The sequence below is a fragment of the Heptranchias perlo genome, chromosome 23 (assembly GCF_035084215.1).
Source record: "Heptranchias perlo isolate sHepPer1 chromosome 23, sHepPer1.hap1, whole genome shotgun sequence".
Taxonomy (NCBI): Eukaryota; Metazoa; Chordata; class Chondrichthyes; order Hexanchiformes; family Hexanchidae; genus Heptranchias; species Heptranchias perlo.
The window spans coordinates 8,017,059-8,039,911 of NC_090347.1; the positions used below are offsets into that span (position 1 = coordinate 8,017,059).

General features: G+C 42.2%; 1 protein-coding gene across 1 annotated transcript in view; it reads left to right on the forward strand.

Annotated features, from left to right (window-relative positions):
• Positions 1-21,206, forward strand: part of mcrip1 (MAPK regulated corepressor interacting protein 1) — a 23,534-nt gene extending 2,328 nt beyond the window's left edge. The window contains exons 2-4 of the mRNA XM_068003936.1: positions 14,039-14,163; positions 17,735-17,833; positions 19,671-21,206. Of these exons, the coding sequence (XP_067860037.1) occupies positions 14,039-14,163; positions 17,735-17,833; positions 19,671-19,735 (289 nt within the window). The 3' untranslated portion in view covers positions 19,736-21,206. The remainder of the gene's footprint in view (positions 1-14,038; positions 14,164-17,734; positions 17,834-19,670) is intronic.
• The last annotated feature ends 1,647 nt before the right edge of the window (positions 21,207-22,853 follow it).

Below are 22,853 nucleotides of genomic sequence, written 5' to 3' on the forward strand. Positions count from 1 at the left end.
TGTTTTCCTTCATCTGCCCCCACCCCCGTTTTCCTTCATCTGCCCCCACCCCGTTTTCCTTCATCTGCCCCCACCCCGTTTTCCTTCATCTGCCCCCACCCCGTTTTCCTTCATCTGCCCCCACCCCGTTTTCCTTCATCTGCCCCCACCCCGTTTTCCTTCATCTGCCCCCCCCCCGTTTTCCTTCATCTGCCCCCCCCCCGTTTTCCTTCATCTGCCCCCCCCCCCCGTTTTCCTTCATCTGCCCCCCCCCCCGTTTTCCTTCATCTCCCCCCCCGCCCCGTTTTCCTTCATCTCCCCCCCCCCCCCGTTTTCCTTCATCTCCCCCCCCCCCCCACCCCCCCCCCGTTTTCCTTCATCTCCCCCCCCCCCCCACCCCCCCCGTTTTCCTTCATCTCCCCCCCACCCCGTTTTCCTTCATCTCCCCCCCCCCCCGTTTTCCTTCATCTCCCCCCCCCCCCCCCGTTTTCCTTCATCTCCCCCCCCCCCCCCCCCCGTTTTCCTTCATCTCCCCCCCCCCCCCCGTTTTCCTTCATCTACTCCCGCCACCCCCTCATTTTTATTGATCTTCCCCCCCGCCTCCAATTTGCCTTCATCTTCCCCTTCCCCCACCCCCCCTTCCCCCCATTTTTATTGATCTTCCCCCCCCATTTTTATTGATCTTCCCCCCCATTTTTATTGATCTTCCCCCAGCCTCCAATTTTTCTTCATCTTCCCCCCACCCCCCCTCTCCCCCCATTTTTATTGATCTTCCCCCCCATTTTTATTGATCTTCCCCCCCATTTTTATTGATCTTCCCCCCCCATTTTTATTGATCTTCCCCCCCATTTTTATTGATCTTCCCCCCATTTTTATTGATCTTCCCCCCATTTTTATTGATCTTCCCCCCATTTTTATTGATCTTCCCCCCCCATTTTTATTGATCTTCCCCCCCCCCATTTTTATTGATCTTCCCCCCCCCCCATTTTTATTGATCTTCCCCCCCATTTTTATTGATCTTCCCCCCCATTTTTATTGATCTTCCCCCCCCATTTTTATTGATCTTCCCCCCATTTTTATTGATCTTCCCCCCATTTTTATTGATCTTCCCCCCCCATTTTTATTGATCTTCCCCCCCATTTTTATTGATCTTCCCCCCCATTTTTATTGATCTTCCCCCCATTTTTATTGATCTTCCCCCCCATTTTTATTGATCTTCCCCCCCATTTTTATTGATCTTCCCCCCCATTTTTATTGATCTTCCCCCCCATTTTTATTGATCTTCCCCCCCATTTTTATTGATCTTCCCCCCATTTTTATTGATCTTCCCCCCCATTTTTATTGATCTTCCCCCCCATTTTTATTGATCTTCCCCCCCCCCCATTTTTATTGATCTTCCCCCCCCCATTTTTATTGATCTTCCCCCCCCCCATTTTTATTGATCTTCCCCCCCCCCCATTTTTATTGATCTCCCCCCCCCCCCCCCATTTTTATTGATCTCCCCCCCCCCCCCCATTTTTATTGATCTCCCCCCCCCCCCATTTTTATTGATCTTCCCCCCCCCCATTTTTATTGATCTTCCCCCCCCCAGCCTCCAATTTTCCTTCATTCCCCCCCCCCCCCCCCATTTTTCTTGGTGTTTTGCATTGCAAGTCTTACCTATCAGCTGCACTTTGTTCAAATTTTTACCTGTTTGTTTTTAAAAATCCAATCATTCCATCTCCTGAAGTGCACTGTTGCAGACCACTGTTAGTACTATATTTTTTTGCATGAATTCATTCTCCTTAAGCCCTGGTTTCCTAAGTGTGCACCACCTATAACTAGTCTGGTGACTTGTTTCTATGCTGCTGCTAGCTGCCAAGGAGTTGAATGTATGATTCCAGCGGTGATTTTTCCATCTGTCTCCAATTGAAAGGGGGAGGCTGGAAGAATTTTTTTCATGCATATGGTGATTAGAATACAGTATGCATTACCACGTGGCGGTTGACGGCAATGAGAGCATTTAAGAGGAATTAATACATTTGAAGAAAAATATCTAAGCAGATGGGGAAAGATCAGGGAACTGGAATTAAATTGTATAGTTCTGATTCAGTGGCTTGCTGGGCTGAATGGCTTCCTGTATTGATATTACAGCAGTGTGACTTGAAATTGTAAAATCAGGGGTGCACATGAAAGAATGTGTCCCTCACTGCTGTGGTATCATGCATTAGCTCCCCAACCTCCTGTCTATCAGTAGCGCTCTTAGTCACTGCTGAGAGCTGTTCAGCCATGGTTTCCCTCTAATGGTTTCCCCACCCACCAAGGAAATTGCTTGGATTGTGTCAGCAACACTCTAAGCCATTTGTGCAGTAGAAAATTGGATTCTGTTGACACTAGGATTTCAGTGAAGTATAATGGGTGTGTGAAATGTTGTCTGGAGAGAGCATTTTGAGCTGTGTAACACTGGTGCTGGTGGCTGGCATAGTGTGTGCAATTTGAGGTGATGCGTTAAGTTACACAAGAAGTGTATTAACTTAACTTTTCCCCTACAGCATATGGTAAGTAACCTGATTGCAGCTCTAGTTTTACAAAACAAAAGGCTAGAAACATACATATGTTTGTATTTAATAAGCGATTGAAAACTGACAAGCATGTGATGTAGCTGAATGCTTTAATCAGTTCTGGCTCTCATTTAGACTGCTCTTGCTTGTACTCTGAATTTAGGCATTTCTACCTCTCAGTGGTTTATAAAGTCAAAATAATTTAGCAATTCTACTTTTCTGTCCTTTGACACCTTCGCAGTGCATTCTCCTGATATAATTAACAAATGCTTTGTAATTATCCTTTACATTTTAGGCTATATTCTGCTCATTTTCCCTCTACATACCTCATCAGAAGAACACCAAGAAACTGCTTAATTTTATTCTCCTTATTTTATTCCTTCCTGGTATGTTTCAGAATTTTATGTGCCCTTTCTCTGTAATGTGTTCCCTTCTTCATACGTGCAAGGAAGTTAAGCCAAACTTTTATAAATCACTGGTTGGGCCCTAGCTGGAGTGTTGTGTCCAACTTTAGAAACGATGTCAAGGCCTCGAAGAGGGTGCAGAGGAGATTTACTAGAATGGTACCAGGGATGCGGGACTTCAATTACGTGGAGAGACTGGAGAAGCTGGGGTTAAGGGGAGATTTAATAGAGGTGTTCAAAATTATATGGGGCTAGTGAATAGGGAGAAACTGTTTCCACTGGCAGCAGGGTCGGTAACCAGAGGATACAGATTTAAGGTAATTGGCAAAAAAACCAGAAGGGAGATGAGAATTTTTTTTAACGCAGTGAGTTGTTATGATTTGGAACACTGTCTGAAAGGGTGGTGGAAGCAGATTTAAAAGGGAATTGGATAAATACTTGAAGGGGAATATTTGCAGAGCTATGGGGAAAGAGCAGGGGAGTGGGACTAATTGGATAGCTCTTTTAAAGAGCCGGCACAGACACGATGGGCCGAGTGGCCTCCATCCCTGCAGTATGATTCTGTCGGTTTTACCTTCCTGTTTAATCTTGTTTCTGGGATAAGTGCCTCCGCAATGTAAAAAGTATCTCCAAGCACTATAAGTATCTCCACAAATTTCCCCTTTAAATTGTTCTTCCCATTTTATACTTTTGATTGTTCCCATTTTATTCCTTGCAACATTTCATCTCGTAATTTGCTCTCCTGAAATCCTGAATTTTTATTTGTTGGGGCTCATTTCAACCTTATATTGAACAATTTTATGTTTTTTAGATTGCTTGTATCAATTTGGTTTATTAATCTCCCATTAGTTAGAGGCAAATCGAGTAATGCTTTTCCCCCTTCTAAAGGAGAAAGGGAAAATGAGCATTGATAATATTGGTGAAATAGAAACAACAAAGGTGAGAAAAGGACCACCTATGAAACTTCTACTGGGCTATTCAGACAGCAGGGACTTGGAACTAGTTTCATCCTCTTGTGAAATCATTGGGATGGGGGTTTTAAAAGATGTTTTTAAAAAAAACAAATGTAGGAATTACTTCTTTTCCAAATTGGAATGCATTGAGTTTACCAAAAAGTCTTTGTCCGGACAAGTCCTGATGGGATGCATCCAAGGTTGCTGAGGGAAGTAAGGGTGGAAATTGCAGAGGTGCTGGCCATAATCTTCCAATCCTCCTTAGATATGGGGGTGGTGCCAGAGGACTGGAGAATTGCAAATGTTATACCCTTGTTCAAAAAAGGGTGTAAGAATAAACCCAGCATCTACAGGCCAGTCAGTTTAACCTCGGTGGTATGGAAGCTTTTAAAAATGATAATCCGGGACAAAATTAATAGTCACTTGGACAAGTGTGGATAAATAAAGGAAAGCCAGCATGGATTTGTTAAAGGCAAATCGTGTTTAACTAACTTGGTAGAGCTTTTTGATGAGGTAACAGAGAGGGTTGATGTGTATATGGACTTTCAAAAGGCGCTTCATAAAGTGCCACATAATAGGCTTGTCAGCAAAATTGAAGCCCATGGAGCAGTGGCAGCTTGAATACGAAATTGGCTAAGAGACAGGAAACAGAGAATAATGGTGAATGGTTGTTTCTCGGACTGGAGGAAGGTATACAGTGATGTTCCTCGGGTTGGTACTAGGATCACTGCTTTTTTTGATATATATTAATGACTTGGACTTAAGTATACAGAGCACAATTTCAAAATTTGCAGATGACACAAAACTTGGAAGTGTAGTAAACAGTGAGGAAGATAGTAATAGATTTCAAGAGGACATAGACAGGCTGGTGGAATGGGTGGACACATGGCAGCTCCAGAACTAGCCGTGCCTCTAGCCAAGCTGTTCCAGCACAGCTACAACACTGGCATCTACCCGACAAAGTGGAAAATTGCCCAGTTATGACCTGTCCACAAAAAGCAGGACAAATCCAATCCGGCCAGTTACCGCCCCATCGGTCTACACTCAATCATCAGCAAAGTGATGGAAGGTGTAGTCGACAGTGCTATCAAGCAGCACTTACTCACCAATAACCTGCCCAGTGATGGTTCTGCTAGGACCACTTGGCTTCAGACCTCATTACAGCCTTGGTCCAAACATGGACAAAAGAGCTGAATTCCGGAGGTGAGGTGAGAATGACTGTCCTTGACACTAAGGCAGCATTTGACTGTGTGTGGCATCAAGGAGCCCTAGTAAAATTGAAGTCAATGGGAATCGGGGAAAACTCTCCAGTGGCTGGAGTCATACCTAGCACAAATAAAGATGGTATTGGGCCAATCATCTCAACCCCAGGACATCGCTGCCGGAGTTCCTCAGGGCAGTGTCCTAGGCCCAACCATCTTCAGCTGCTTCATCAATGACCTTCCCTCCATCATAAGGTCAGAAGTAGGGATGTTCGCTGATGATTGCACAGTGTTCAGTTCCATTCACAACCCCTTAGAATGAAGCAGTCCATGCCGGCATGCCGCAAGACCTGGACAACATCCAGGCTTGGGCTGATAAGTGGCAAGTAACATTCGCGCCAGACAAGTGCCAGGCAGTGACCACCTCCAACACGAGAGAGTCTAACCACCTCCCCTTGACATTCAACAGCATTACCATCGCCAAATCTCCACCCCCTGGGGGTCACCATTGACCAGGACTGAACCAGCCACATAAATACTGTGGCTACAAGAACAGGTCAGAGGCTGGGTATTCTGCAGCGAGTCACCTGACTCCCCAAAGCCTTTCCACCATCAACAAGGTACAAATCAGGAGTGTGATGGAATACTCTCCACTTGCCTGGATAAATGCAGCTCCAACAACACTCAAGAAGCTCGACACCATCCAGGACAAAACAGCCCATTTGATTGGCACCCCATCCGCCACCTTAAACACTCACTCCCTCCACCACCAGCGCACCGTGGCTGCAGTCTGTACCATCTACAAGATGCACTGCAGCAATTCGCCAAGGCTTCTTCCACAGCACCTCCCAAACCCGCGACCTCTAAGGACACATATACCCCCAGGTCTTTCTGTTCCTGCACCCTCTTTAAAATTGTACCTCTTAGTTTATATTGCCTCTCCTCATTCTTCCTGCCAAAATGTATCATTTCGCACTTCTCCAAATTAAATTTCATCTTTTTTTTTTATTCATTCATGGGATGTGGGATGCAACAAGATCTGGTCAACATCCAGGCTTGGGCTGATAAGTGGCAAGTAACATTCGCGCCAGGCAATGACCATCTCCAACAAGAGAGAGTCTAACCACCTCCCCTTGACATTCAACAGCATTACCATCGCCAAATCCCCACCCCCTGGGGGTCACCATTGACCAGGAACTTAACTGAACCAGCCACATAAATACTAGAAGGACAAGGGCAGCCGGCCTTCCTGACTTGGAAATATATCGCTGTCCCTTCATCGTGGCTGGGTCAAAATCCTGGAACTCCCTACCTAATAGCACTGTGGCAGAACCTTCACCACATGGACTGCAGAGGTTCAAGATTGCGGCTCACCACCACCTTCTTGAGGGCAATTAGGGATGGGCAATAAATGCTGGCCTTGTCAGTGACACCCAAATCCATGAATGAATTAAAAAAAAAAGTTGAAATTTAATTCGGAGAAGTGCGAAATGATACATTTTGGCAGGAAGAATGAGGAGAGGCAATATAAACTAAATGGTACAATCTAAAGGAGGTGCAGGAACAGGAACAGAGAGACCTGGGGGTATATGTGCACAAATCTTTGAAGGTGGCAGGACAGATTGAGAAAGTGGTTAAAAAAGCATACGGGATCCTGGGCTTTATAAATAGAGGCATAGAGTACAAAAGCAAGGAAGTTATGTTGAACCTTTATAAAACACTGGTTCGGCCACCACTGGAGTATTGTGTCCGTTTCTGGGCACGGCACTTTAGGAAGGATGTGAAGGCCTTAGAGAGGGTGCAGAAAAGATTTACTAGAATGGTTCCAGGGATGAGGGACTCCAGTTCCGTGGATTGACTGGAGAAGCTGGGTTTGTTTTCCTTAGAGCAGAGACGGTTAAGAGGAGATTTGATAGAAGTGTTCAAATTATGAAGGGTTTAGATAAAGTAAATAAAGAGAAACTGTTCCTATTTGCGGAAGAGTCAAGAACCAGTGGACACAGATTTAAGGTGATTGGCAGAAGAACCAAAGGTGACATCAGGTAAAACTTTTTTACGCAGCGAGTGGTTATGATCTGGAACGTGCTGCCTGAAAGGGTGGTGGAAGCAGATTCAGCTGTGGCTTTCAAAAAGGAATTGGATAAATGCTTGAAGGAAAAAGATTTGCAGGGCTACCTGGAAAGAGCAGAGGAATGGGGCTAACTGGATTGCTCTTACAAAGAGCTGGCATGGACTCAATGGGCTGAATGGCCTCCTCCTGTGCTGTGACCATTCTGTGATTCTATGATTTTGACAACTTTTAAATTGTCATTCACAAATAATAATGAGCCTGTAATTTAAGATTAAGACAGACACATTATTGCTCAGCTGCAAGTCTGTGGATAGTATAAGCAGAAAGCAAAATAAATCCTGTTGTAGGGAGTTAATATGTGCCCATCACTGACCTTTGTCAATTAGCTATTTCCTATTGGAGATAGTAAAGGTAGATCAGTAAGGACAAGTTCATGTCCTCAACGAGCTGATCTCTGAACTTGCATTTCACGTTGGGAAATCAAATTTTGGTTTGTAGTCATTTGAATGAAAGTCTTAATCTTTCAGTTTAAAGGCTAAAATAAGTGCCTAGCTAGTAGTTTGTGTCGTTCCTCTAATTGAGGAATTAAATTTACAGCCACTTACCAAGTGCTCCGTGTTCATAAATCTAAGTAGGATTGTAAGTGGATTAATGCAGTTAATTCAGGAAGGGACATGCAACAGTGCCCTTCACCTAGTTGTGGTTTTTGTAATGTGGCTTTGATGGCATACACAGTAAGATTTGGGTCAAGTGACATGTGATGGCCTGACACACTTAGGTTTTTTCCCTGTCATGTATCTGGATTACCTTTTTTTTGCTCTCCGAGCTAGGGCAGTGGTTAAACGGAGAGCTGGGAAACTGTAACTAGTACTTTATTAAATTAATAACTAAGGTAGATAAGGGGGCAGTCACACCCCCTTAGGTTAGGTGGTAGTTTAGATTTGGTCAGTGGTCAGGGACAGGAGGATATGACTGCGCGTCAGGCAGGTATGGGGACCCAAGATGCAGTGGTGGAGGCGCCTCAGCCTTTGCCCTTGTCCAACAGGTACGAGGTACTTGCTACCTGTGTAGATGAGAGCAAAGACTGCTGGGAGGATGGGCAATTTGACCACGGCACTGTGGTACAGGAGCCAATCAAGTGGGGGGAGTAAAAAGGAATGTGATAGTGGTAGGGGATAGAATAGTCAGGGGGTTGGACACTGTTCTCTGCAGCCGCGACCGAGAGTCCCAAAGGCTGTGTTGCCTGCCTGGTGCCAGGGTTAAGGATATCTCCTCACGGCTGGAGAAGAACATGGAGCATGAGGGGGAGAATCCAGTTGTCGTGGTCCACGTAGGAACCAACGACATAGGTCGAACTAGGAATGAGGTTCTGCTGAGGGAGCTTGAGGAGTTAGGGTCCAAATTAATAAGCAGAACCTCATAGTTAACAATCTCTGGATTACTACCTAAACCATGCGCAAATTGGCATAGGGACAAATGGATCAGAGAGTTAAATGCATGGCTCAAAGAGTGGTGTGGGAGACAGAGGTTTCAATTCATGAGGCACTGGCACCAGTACTGGGAAAAGAGGGAGCTGTTTTGTTGGGACGGGCCCACTTAAACTGGGCTGGGACCGGTGTCTTGGTGAATTGAATAACTAGGGCGGAGTTAGGGCTTTAAGCTAAAAAGCGGGGAGAGGAGGGTTCAGGTAAGGGTAAATTTATAAATCTAAAGAGAAAAGTCAAGGCCATAGAGCAGTGTAGCAGTTTAGGTAAAGATAAGCAGAGTGTGTCAGGAAGGGACAGAGTTTAACAGTAATAGTGCATCAGTGAATACGGTCAAATCAGGGAAAAATAGTAAAAAGTTAAAAATTAAAGATGCTTTATCTGAATGCACGAAGCATTCGTAACAAAATAGATGAATTAGTGGCGCAAATAAAGATAAATGGGTTTGATCTAGTAGCCATTACTGAGACATGGTTGCAAGGTGACCAAGGTTGGGAACTAAATATTCCAGGGCACTTGATTTTTCGAAAAGACAGACAAAATGGAAACTGAGGTGGGGTAGCCCTGATAATAAAGGATGACATAAAGACAGTAGTGAGAAAAGACTTTGACTCGTAAGATCAGGAAGTAGAATCAGAATGGGTGGAGATAAGAAATAACAAGGAGCAGAAAACACTGGTGGGAGTAGTTTATAGGCCCCCCTAACAGTAGTTATACTGTTGGACAGAGTATTAATCAAGAAATAAGAGGGGCTTGTAACACCGGTAATGCAGTAATCATGGGGGATCTCTAGTCTTCTTAGAGACTGGGCAAATCAAATTGGCAAAAGTAGTTTGGAGGACGAGTTCATGGAATGCATCTGAGACAGTTTCCTAGAGCAATACGTCATGGAACCAACCAGGGAACAGGCTATTTTAGATCTTGTCTTGTGTAATGAGACTTGGTTAATTAGTAATCTCATAGTAAGGAATCCTCTGGGGAAGAGTGATCATAAAATGATAGAATTTCACATCGAGTTTGAGAATGACGTACTTAAGTTCGAAACTAGAGTCTTAAGTTTAAACAAAGCCAATTACATAGGTATAAGGGTCGAGTTGGCTAAGATTGATTGGGAATTTAGATTAAAAGATATGATGATACATAAGCAATAGTGAATATTTAAAGAAATATTTCATAATTCTCAACAAATATACATTCCATTGAGGAATAAACACTCAATGGGAAAAGTGATCCACCCATGGCTAACTAAAGAAGTTAATAGTATTAGATTAAAAGAGGCTTATAATGTTGCTGGGAAGAGTAGTAAGCCTGACGATTGGGAGAATTTTAGAAACCAACAAAGGATGACCAAAAAATTGATAGTGGGAGAAAATAGCACATGAGAGAAAACAAGCAAGAAATATAAAAACAGATTGTAAGAGCTTCTACAAGTATGTAAAAAGGAAGAGAGTAGCGAAAGTAAATGTGGGTCCCTTAGAGGCTGATACAGGAGAAATTATAATGGGGAATAAGGAAATGGTAGAGACTTAAAACAAATATTTTGTATCTGTCTTCACAGTAGAAGACCACAAAAAACACACTAAAAATGGTGGAGAACCAAGGGGTAAATGAGGGTGAGGAACTTAAAGCAATTAATGTTAGTAAAGAAAAAGTACTGGAGAAATTAATGGGACTAAAAACCGACAACCCCCCCCCCCCCGGACCAGATGGCCTACATCCTAGGGTTCTAAAAGAGGTGGCTGCAGAGATGGTGGATGCATTGGTTATGATCTTCCAAAATTCCCTCGATTCTAGAATGGTCCCCGTGGATTGGAAGATAGCAAATGTAACACCGCTATTCAAGAAAGGAGGGAGAGACTAGGCAGAGTCAACATGATTTTATGAAAGGGATTAGAGTTTTTTGAGGATGCAACTAGCAGGGTAGATAAAGGGGCATCAGTGGATGTAGTATATTTGGATTTTCAAAAGGCATTCGATAAGGTGCCACACAAGAATCACTGGATTGGGGGTAATATTCTGGCATGGGTGGAGGATTGGTTATCTAACAGGAAGCAGAGAGTTGGGATAAATGGTACATTCTCGGACTGGCAACCTGTAGCCAGTGGTATTCCGCAGGGGTCGGTGCTGGGTCCCCAACTCTTTACAATCTATATTAACGATTTGGAGGAGGGGACCGAGTGTAACATATCAAAGTTTGCAGATGATACAAAGGTGGGAGGGAAAGTAGAGAGTGAGGAGGACATAAAAAACCTACAAGGGGATATAGACAGGCTGGGTGAGTGGGCAGAGATTTGGCAGATGCAATACAATATTGGAAAATGTGAGGTTATGCACTTTGGCAGGAAAAATCGGAGAGCAAGTTATTATCTTAATGGCGAGAAACTGGAAAGTACTGCAGTACAAAGGGATCTGGGGGTCCTAGTGCAAGAAAATCAAAAGGTTAGTTTGCAGGTGCAGCAGGTGATCAAGAAGGCCAACGGAATGTTGGCTTTTATTGCTAGGGGGATAGAATATAAAAACAGGGAGGTATTGCTGCAGTTATATAAGGTATTGGTGAGACCACACCTGGAATACTGCATACAGTTTTGGTCTCCATTCTTAAGAAAAGACATACTTGCTCTCGAGGCAGTACAAAGAAGGTTCACTCGGTTAATCCCGGGGATGAGGGGGCGGACATATGAGGAGAGGTTGAGTAGATTGGGACTCTACTCATTGGAGTTCAGAAGAATGAGAGGCGATCTTATTGAAACATATAAGATTGTGAAGGGGCTTGATTGGGTGGATGCGGTAAGGATGTTCCCAAGGATGGGTGAAACTAGAACTAGGGGGCATAATCTTAGAATAAGGGGCTGCTCTTTCAAAACTGAGATGAGGAGAAACTTCTTCACTGAGGGTAGTAGGTCTGTGGAATTTGCTGCCCCAGGAAGCTGTGGAAGCTACATCATTAAATAAATTTAAAACAGAAATCGACAGTTTCCTGGAAGTAAAGGGAATTAGGGGTTATGGGGAGCGGGCAGGAAATTGGACATGAATTTAGATTTGAGGTTAGGATCAGATCGGCCATGATCTTATTGAATGGCGGAGCAGGCTCGAGGGGCCGATTGGCCTACTCCTGCTCCTATTTCTTATGTTCTTATGTAAGATAAGGGCTCATGGGATTGGTGGTAATATAGTAACATGGATAGAGGATTGGGTAATGATTCTATGATTCTAATGGACAGACAACAGAGAGTAGGAATAAACGGTCATTTTCAGTTTGGCAGGCTGTAACTGGTGGGTTGCCGCAGGCATCAGTGCTTGGTCCCTGCTATTTACAATCTATATTAATGACTTAGATGAAGGGACCGAATGTAATGTATCTAAATTTGCTGACTGTACAAAGCTAGGTGGGAAAGTAAGCTGTGAGGAGGACACAGAGTCTGCAAAGAGATAGAGACAGGTTAAGTGAATGGACAAGAAGGTGGAAGATGGAGTATAATGTGGAGAAATGCAAGGTTATTCACTTTGGTAGGAAGAATAGAAAAACAATATTTTTTAAATGAGAAACTTAAATGTTGGAGTTCAGAGGGATTTGGGTGTCTTTGTACACGAAACATAGAAAGTTAACGTAGCAAGCAATTAGGAAGGCAATTGGTATGTTGGCCTTTATTGCAAAGGGGTTGGAGTACAAGAGTAAGGAAGTCTTGCTGCAATTGTACAGGGTTTTGGTGAAACTGTGTACAACTTTGGTCCCCTTATCTAAGGAAGGATATACTTGCCTTAGAGGCGATGCAACGAAGGTTCACTAGGTTGATTCCTGGGATGAGAGGGTTGTCCAATGAGGAGCGATTGAGTAAAATGAGCCTATACTCTGGAGTTTAGAAGAATGAGAGATGATCTCATTGAAACGTATATGATTCTGAGAGGGCTTGACAGGGTAGATGCTGTGAGGCTGTTTCCCCTGGCTGGAGAGTCTAGAACTAGCGGGCATAGTCACAGGATAAGGAGTCGGCCATTTAGGACTGAGATGAGGAGAAATTTCTTCACTGAGGGTTGTGAATCTTTGGAATTCTCTACCCCAGAGGGCTGTGGATGCTGAGTCATTGAGAATATTCAAGACTGAGCTTGATAGATTTTTGGACTGTAAGGGAATCAAGGGATATGGGGATCGAGCGGGAAAGTGGAGTTGAGGTGGAAGTTCAGCCATGATCTTGAATGGCAGAGCAGGCTCGCGGGCCGCATGGCCTACTCCTGCTCCTATTTCTTATGTTCTTATAACTAGCGGCTTTAGGTAAATTGTGTAAAATAAGTTTGTTAGCACAGAAAATTGTCATTGAATATTTCTGTTTGTAAATAAATTTCTTGCCAGGAAACCCTGCTTTGTGCACCTGGTAAGGTCAGGTGGTTGTACGTTGCTATGGTGATGGGGAACAGGTTACTCCTGCTGCCTGTTTTCATTGTGTGGTTGAAAGGTGAATGTTTGAAGCATTTAGTGATCATATCTGATGCGAATTCTTGGTTAGAAAAGAGAACTTTTTTTGGAAACTGAACTCTGCTGCCTATTTAGCATCTGCAGTAAACTTTAAACTGACATCTGAAAGAAACAATATATACCTTTGGAACAGTGTGAAACTCTGAGCTGCTCAGAGTAGTAAAGGTTAATTTATTACAAATTACAGTACCATTCCCCCACCCCAATTTATTTGGAATGTCCAAATGCCTAGAGTGGTAAGGATTGTGCCGATGTTGCCAACTAAGAAAAGGTTTTGACCGCAAATGTTTGAATTGCATTATGTCTGGAATCTTTGGATAGTAGGGCTCATAATTGAAATACCGGTTTTTCTAGTAAACTTAGCAATGGCCCAGTGAGTCTGACTGGTCCAGCAGTGAATGCATTTTCATCCTAACTTGTGTCTCTTTTCCTTGTGTGTGAGAGAAACTCACTGCATATAGTTTTCATAGAATAGCTTTATGTAAAAGGCAGACAGCATTTCCTCCTTGCAGTACCACGTCACTCCTGAGTGCACAGAATAGCTGTGTCACCTGGGAAAAAATATGACTTCATTCTGTGGATGGCCATTTTGTATTAAAGAAGATTTCAATTGCTTTGTAATTTGTCATGGTTTTTCTGTTTCCATTTCTTGTGATCTTACCACAGGAACTTTGCAAAAAACTTTGCAACCCACAGACTATGGCAGCTTTACTAAGGTCCTTGTATGCCTGCTAAATACAAACATGCAGTATGGGCTACCTAACAACCTTAATGTTAAAATAACAAAGCCATAATTTGGAGGATTGATTTTGGATAACTAGGATATGCAGTTTCATCCTTCCTAAATAACTTGAGGATCCTCAAGATCAAATATCTGGAGAATTTAACTTTTTTTATTTCTTGTCTAAATGTACTCTTATCCTCTCTTTTTCAGCTCACCTGCACCAAGGATTGTTTATAATGGCAAGCGAAACAATGGACCTCGCTCTCCGACAAACACTGCACCACAGGAGATTTATACTCCAGCACATGAAGAAAATGTCAGATTTATATATGAAGGTACATTGAGATTGGTGTGAAGAAAAATAGCTTCCAGCATATAATAGTTGTACAGTGTATCATATTCTAATATTCTTACTCAATGGGAGAATCTATGTCTCAAGCTGAAGTTAGGATTTTGCTTTCCCATATTCTGGCTTTCTTATACTTAAAAAGAAAAATGCATTAACCTGAATTGTCGAATACCCAGAGGTGTTACAAAACTCTACATTGGTCCTTTAAGAGGGCTACTGGTGGCTCTCCATCTTTTATGGAATGGCACTTCATGATGTCATGCAGGACATGCTGCATAATTTGTTTGCTTTCCTGGAGCACACTATTTGGAATTCCTTAATTCATAAATTCATGGGCAACAGAAACTGAGTTTTAACTTTACCACAGTAACTAGCAGTTAGGTTATTGGCTTATAAATGCTTGAGTTTTGTTTTAAAAACAAATCAGTTTCTGATGAGGCTTGTGTGAGAAATAATATCACTGATTAGGTATGAGGTAGTGATAAACTGCAGTTTCAGAAGATTCCCTCTGCTAGGTGTAGCAAAACCATAAATCCATTCTTTCTAAAAGCATTTGCAATTTTGCTGCATTTAGCACATAGAAGAACCCGTCCCACGCCCATAATGTGGAGAGAAAGTACAGAGTGGGGTGGGTCCAGAATTTTCCTACTGGAGAGATAAATTAATGGACTCGTCCCTTTGTCAGAGGCCTGGGAGTAGTTGCCTGCCCTCCCCTTCTCTCAGCCATTGTGTGCAGCCTAGTTATAAGAGCTGGAAGAGAGATTTCGCTCTCTTGTTAAAAAAAAATTAAACATTTTAGTACACATGTCCCTAGATAGAGTGACTTACTTGAGTATTATAGTTGTTGGTAAACAGTTCACCACAAAACTTTTTTTTTTTGTTTAGGCAAATATTTTGTTGTGATATATTTTAGAACTGGATCTTAGTTCGCAGCTGTCAAATTGGAGGCATTTATTTGAGACCTAGTGTAAGCTGACATCAACACTGTTTTCCCAAAAGGATGTGGCTGTCTTTGTTCTTGGTTCCCGGTAAAGATATCTGGATTAACTACAGGCATTTGAGTAAAATGTAAAATTGTCATATTTTAATAGATAATCTGTGTTCTGATTGGCTTGAGAATTGGTGTTAATTTATGCTAAAATCCCATGTTGTTAGAACCCCTTTTAAAATCCTGATAACAATACCCTGTGGTTTCATCTACAATTGATAATGAGCTAACAGCTGCCACTTTTACTATAATCAGCTTTTTGTCCTCTTCTATTCTAAGCTTAATACAAAAGATTTGGAGAAGTGCATATAGCCCTGAAACATGTCAGGTTATGTTTTTGATCCATTAATGCTAAAAAGGGTTTCATGTACAGAGGTCTGTTTTATAGAATCTTTTTGAATTATCTTATTCTATTCTTCAGCTGTTGCACTCCGAGGGAGTTCAAGGGTCTGCTTGGACTTTAAATGACTTCTGAGTTTGTACTGCACCATCACAGCTTTATAGTCTTGCAGAGAACCCTATGAATTACATTGTCTGTGCTTGATTAAGGCCATTAGAGTTTTGATCGCTATTAAACTGCGTTGCTTTCTGGATAAAGCATTTTTGTGCTTTGGAGCTTCTTGTATAAGAACAGCTAATACACTTTAAGTTGGCAGATGTACAATTCCATTCCTCTGATTTGTTTATATACTTTTGTTGAACAAAGATTGGTGATTAATAGTCTTGAAGAATGGAACCCAGGCCCTGCCCTGGCAACACTGATTCCCAACAGTGGAATTGTTTAATTTTGATGTGAGGCAGCTGGCAGTTGTGGCTTCTCAAACACATTTTGGGTTTCAGTGGTTAGCCAATGCAGAAAGTTGAACTTTGCCAAAGGAGCAAACTGTTCCTGTTAGAAATTGTAGGCTCAAAATGTTGGTATTGTGGGAATCCAGTATTCCTACTGGACTTCTCTTTAAAGTGGAAGTCCCACTTAAGTGGCTTTCATAATCTGGAACTTCTGACCACCTTTAGATAGGGCTTTCTTTCAATGACATCTTCAGCTTGTAATCATAGGATGAAATAAGGCCACAAGCATTTCATTCAGTCAGATTTGAGCCATGCACAGTTGTAAAGTTATTCTGTGGCTAGATCTCCATTTAAGAAAATACATCCACTGTTCTTGTAGTTTTAAATGTTCAAATCTACAGAGTTGTGTATGGTTAGGCAGTGACAGTTAATTTATGCTAAAATCCCATGTTGTTAGAACCCCTTTTAAAATCCTGATTTCCTGGGGTTTGTAAAATTAATTTGAAACGTTTGATGCTATGAATTTAACATGAAAACTCTTGTTCATATTTTTAAAATTGGGAAAATCAAGCTGATGGGTGAAGGCTTAGTCCAGGACACTATCATGGTCAACAGCTTATATTTATATAGTGCATCTCATAACGAGACAATCCATGGCACATTGCAGATAGATTGGTGGACGCTGAGAAGGAAGTACAAGAATTAGAGGTGACTAAAGGCATAGTCAAAAAGATAAACTGAGGTTTTTGAATATACGGCAAAGTGTGTACGATGAAGAGGTTTAGGCAGAGAATTTCAGTGTGTAGGGGCATAGTTGAAGGCTCTTCTGTGAACGGTGGCGCAGAGCGGGGATGACACGTACCAGATCAGAATCGCAAGACTAGAGGGTGGATGATTGGGGGAAAGAAAGAAAGAACTTACATTTATGTAGCACCTTTCATGATCTCAGGACATTCCAAAGCGTTTTACAGTCATTGAATTATTTTTGAAGTGTAGTCACTGTCGCAATGTGGGGAAACAAGGCAACCAAATTTTGCACGGCCAGGTCCCACAAGCAGCAATGAGACAAATGACCAGTTATTCGGTTTGTGGTGTTGGATGAGGGATAAATATTGGTCAGGGCACTGGGAGCTGGTCTTCTTTGAATAGTGCTATGGGATCTGAGGGGGCAGACGTTTAGCGTCTCATTCAAAAGATGGGTTGGTGAAGATTGCTGAAGCAGGATGAGCAAGGCTAGAGCGATTTGAAGACTAGGATGGAGGATGGGGAAAGGTAGACTAGATGGGTTTCAATGATGGGTGGGAGAAGTCAAAGTGGGAGGGTGTCTTTGGGTATTTGAGTTAATGGAAAAGTTAGACAGTGTGCCCTGTACTACACAAAATAATTTAAGAAAGCTACCTAGTAGGGACATAGCTTTGGAGGGAGGCTGTGTAATGGTAATCTGTTTAGAAGAACATGACAATGGACCTTGCCAAAGGCTTTGGGGATGTCTGAAGCATTAATGCCAAAGTATTCAAGAACAGCATTCCACAGGCAATGTAGACAAGATCATCTATACTGAAATCAAACTAGCAAGTAAGTTCTATAATTTCAGCAACTTCAACTTTAGACGATGTTAGTGTTAGGGCAGTATTTAGAAGGGTGAGAGATCACCATAAAATAAACAGGTTGAAAACTGTTTAACAGTGCAGAAAAAACTTTTTGCAAATGTGTTGAGCAGAGTTCCACCAAAGAATGTCTCCTGTCTTGCTCCAGTCTGATATCTGGTTCTGGTTTGTAGCTTGGCAGTGTGTGGAGCGAGAGCTGAGGAGTCAGATGTCAGGAAACGAACGAGGACCTGTCCAGTACGTAGAGAAGAATCCAAATCCAAATCTGAACAGTGAGTAACGGATGGTTGGGGGGAATCTGCTGGTACAATTTAGAAGTATAAGCTACTTATTTTTAAATTGCAAAAAATTTTAGAAAATTTTATTCCCTCCCGTTTGGAAGGTAAATAAGTTTAAAAGAGGGTATTTCAGCAATGGTGGGCAATATTGTGCAACAAAGATTGTTATGAAAGATGAGATACCTCCTTGGACACTGCAGCATACTGGTAATCTGCTTAAGTGAAGGATGAGTGTTTGTTTCAAGCGGAGCTGCTTGTTTCTTCTATGGCGAGATACATGTATGAATGCTTTAGTTTACTCTGCTGCAGTTTATTTGACAGGAACTGTTTGGCTCCATGTAAAACTCTCAGGTCATTGAATATATCCTGTAACTTCAAAATTCAGTTGTCCTTGTATATTAGGTAGATGGGGTGGAGATGGTTCCAAGATAACATGCCTAGTGATAAGATTGGAATTGAGTCAGTGCTGTGTGGCAGACATGGTTATCAAATATATGAACCATGCAGGTGTGCAGTAGTCAATGGCACTGACTGCAAATCTGACCAACTACCCTGGTTTCAATGGAACTTAAGGGGTAGATTTGTCATTGGGGTCTGGGATTCTTCATCTTTGTCTTCAAACAACGCTGCAGGCCAATTCTGGAGTGGTCCTAGCTTCGAGCTATTCAATCCTCGGTGCTAATAAGCTGTACATTTAAGCTGGTTAAACCTAGCAATATATCTGCATGCACATTGTTAATCGGTTTTTATTTGTGGGTTTCTCAGTAGTTTGGTTTGGGGGCTCTTAAGCCTGCTGATGGGTTCCTAAAGTAAAAGGGAAGAACTGCAAATTCTGGAAATTTGAAATAAAGACAATGTTGGTATTACACTGCAAGTCAGTCAGCATCTGTGAAGAGAAAAGATAGGTTCTGATGAAGGGTACACACCTGAAACATCATAACCTGTCTTTGTTATTTACAGATGTACTGACATCTGTAAATGTGTTATTTATGGACCCATGTAATTCCAGCATTTTCTCTGATCGGTTTTTACATGTGTCCGGATTGTGAAAGCACATATCTTATTTCTTTAGGGTTTCTGAACTATTCAAGACATTTAAGGTGCAACCTCTTGTTGCCAGCAATTGTTTGTGATTCACTTAAAAGTAATTTTACTACTGCGTAGATGGGCTGGTGATAAACTTTAACATTGTCAGTGTGCCATTTGATTCTACTGGTATCGTCAGAAATCTCTGTCCTCACAATCGGGCAACCTCCCTGTTTCCTTTGCAGAATGAAACTGTCATATTACAAATAGTATTTAACAATGTGATGTCAGCCCTTGTACTGCCTCAAGATGTGCTCTCAAATTTTGTGAATACTCAAATTTTGATTGCTGCTTTTCAGAATTAAAAAAAAACCTATCAAAGCAGCTTTTTAAACTAGGTCTGTATTTCTATCACCATTCAACTCATCCACTTCTCTAGGACATAAATTCAGATCCAGTTTCCTTTTCCCCTTCATTAGATATCAGAGCAAAGATAGGATGGAGGATTTTTGTGTTCCTGAGTGTATCAGTAGATAATCTGAATCCTTTCTTTGGCTGCCTTCCAACTAGCACCTTATAAAGAACAAGCTACGTTACTACAGAGATAAAAAGGAAAAAACAACTGCAAATGTTCTAAATGTGAAATAAAGATTGAAACACTTCGTTTTGAGTTTATGTTGCAACACATTCATGGTCCATATGCCAGTGGTTACCCTTTCTCAAAGTACATGTTATCTCTGCTCACCCCACAATTACTATTGGCTAAACACATACCAGGCTCTAAGTCAATCTATTTGCTTTTCAGATTTCACACCCGTCGACTTGAGTGATTTAAAGAAGAGGAGTATGTCAGATGCTAAGAAGTCTTAAGGGCTGTTTGTGGCTGGATTTGATCTTTCCTTCAACATCCTTGGGAGCTTCCTTTTGAAGTTTGTTTTCTTTGATCTTTGGCTTGGAGAAGAATCCAGAGCTGCCCACTTTCTTCCATAAGAATGGATGTCTGTCAGTTACCTTTAACTGACCTGAGGATGCATGCAGTTAGCATGTAAAAAAAAAAGTTCGTAGATGGTGCTAATTTTAACTGATTTTTCCATCTGTTTCTTCTCCATTTCTCTGTCAAGAGCTGTGCTCCATTTGACATGTTATGGCCACAACTCAAACTCCTTTCTGTCTTTAGGAGTATAAATGCCCTCAGGAGGCACGTTTTGGAAACTCTTCACACTGGTCTCAGGTTGTAAGTTTTCTCCGTCATTTGCTTGGCATCAGCAACCAAACTGTTCCGAGATGGTGGGCTGGGAGGGGGAAAAGAATAACCTATCGAATGGTGCAGAAACCTTAATGACTAAGATTTGTTTGTTTAAAAATGCCATTCCCTCAACTAAAAGTTGAGAGAGGATTTGGTAACTGGTGAAGCATGCTGTTTGACTTGCACTGTATACAGAGCCAATACTGATGTGGGAAAAATAAAAGCCCAATGTTAAATGACATGGCTTAAAGCAGTGAGCTGTATGATATGACGATAAACTGCTTTGTGTATACATGCCACAAGTTTGAGTCATTTTAGGTTTGTAATCGAGATTGCTTTCAAATAAGTCTTAAATTTTTTTAAATGGGGGGGGGGGGGGGCGGTAGGAGAGAATAATCTTGTTTTTAAAAAATATTTTGTATTTCTACACTCCCAGTTTTCTCCACAAAGTATGATTAACATTGCCTCTGTCAGGTTATGGTGGGGGGAGGGGAGGGAAAATGCAGACTTCTGCCAGTGGTTGGTCAGCGGGTTCAGATGTCTGAAATCGTTCCCATCTCTGGTCTGGTGCTGTATGTTCTCCAGGCATCACTGATAAAGTGGCAGAACCCATACTAAATGTGACAGGTGGATTCGAGTGACCAGTATCCTCGGGCGATGAATCCACAATTATTCTGATGAGAGGTGAACAATTGACCGCTTAGAAACCTGGGCTGCTCCCAGGAATCATCCAGCTTTCTAAGCAGTTTGTGGGTGACTCCCTTACAGTGCAAGTCTTTTGTCAGAAGCTAAGCTTCCAAAATAGATTTGTTAACCCCTTCCTTCACCAGCTGCCTCCTGGGCACGAAAGGGTTAAGCATTTTAACCATCACCATGGGATGTAAATTGGTTTTAAAGTTGGCAACTTATCTAAGTGAAGAAAAAGAAGGATGTATCAAAGAGCTAATCTGTCCATACTCCACTGTAGTGTGGACATGTCCTACTCAAGAGCCAGAAGGATTGTGTTTGTGAGAGGAATTGTACAATTTAGTGAACTTCCTGATGCATAAGTGGGGAAGTGTTGTAAATAAAACTTGACTTCATTTATGAGTCCTACTTTGTGTCTGTTGTCAAATTCCTATTTGTGTGACTGGCCCGGAAAATGTAGCAAAGCAATTAAAAAAAAACTTAGAATGCTGGGATATATAGCAAAACAGAATAGAGTACAAGTCTACCGAAGTTATGCGAGACGGTTTCTAAACAGTGGGGTCAGATCACATTGTACCATCACCCTGCTACACTTGTAGCAGAGGTGGTCAGAGGAAAGAGTGAGACCCTTGAATCCAAAAGTGACACGATCTTAAGGGAATGGCAACATCGTAATCCTGTTTCAGTGCTTGTGGAGACCACACGTGTTCAGTAGAGGTGGAGGGACAAAAAGTAGCACGGAGGTGATGGGCATGGTTAAGAGCACTAAAAAGGACAAGGGCCTGCACGGGTACTTAATCATCGATAACTGCATTCATCGATAACGGAATGGTGTCTGAGGAATGCCAATTTATAAAAGGCATAAAGACAACGCTGGGAACTACAGGCCAGTGAGCCTGAAGTCTGTAGGTAAAACGGGGTGAGACAAATGATAGCACTAAAGAAATACGAATTAAGAAGTCTTGACTTTATGGGAGAGAAATCACGTCTGACCAATCTACTGGATATTTTGGAGATAACCGACCTAGTGGATATGGGGAACGTTAGAGCTATAGTGAGATTTTAGAACTTTTACATAGTGCTACGCAAGCAATTAGTCCACAAATGCAGAAGACAAGGTATTGTGGGGAGGGAGAGGAGAGGTGCAGTGATCAGAAATTGGCTCAACAGAAGAAGCAGAGATTAATTGTATATGGAGCAGCATCACAATGGAAGAAGGTGATTAAAGTGGTGCCCCAGGGAGTCAGTGCTAGGACCATTGTTTACATGATACACAGGATTTGCAAGTGGTGACAATGGGGGAGGTGGGGTAAAGAAAGAACTTGCATTTATATAGCACCTTTCAAAGCGCTTTACAGCAAATTAAGTACTTTTGAAGTCTAGTCACTGCTGTAGGAAACGTGGCAGACAATTTGCGCACAGCAAAATCCCACTATCAGCACTGAGATAATGACCAGATTATCTGTTTTAGTGATGTTGGTTGAGGGATAAATATTGGCCAGAACTCCCCAGCTCTTTTACGTCCAGCTGAGAGGGCAGACGGAGCCTCAGCTTAACATTTCATCCGAAAGATGGCACCTCCAACAGCACAGCACTCCCTCAGTACTGCACTGGTGTGTTAGCCTAGATTTTGTGCTCAAGTCTCAAGTGGGGCTTAAACCCACAACCTTCTGACTCAGGTGAGAGTGTTGTCACAGAGCCATGGCTAATACTTAAGTAGGTGGCTGCGGGGAGGTGGACCAAAAACAGAAGGATCTGGAAAGACGGAATATTGCTGGTAAGTGGTAGATGTTTAATGTGGACAAATGCAACATGGTGAGACAAGGGAAGGGGAATAAGCAAGCAGTGGAAATGGAAAGATAAGGCAGAAAAGGAAAGCTTATGGTAGACACAGAACTCAATACTACAGAAAGCCTAGAGGACAATAAAGTGCAGGGGTGAAACTAAAAGGGAAATTAGGAAAGCAAAGAGAGGGCATGAAAAAATATTAGCAAGTAAAATCAAGGAAAACCCAAAAATGTTTTATAAATACATTAAGAGTAAGAGGATAACTAA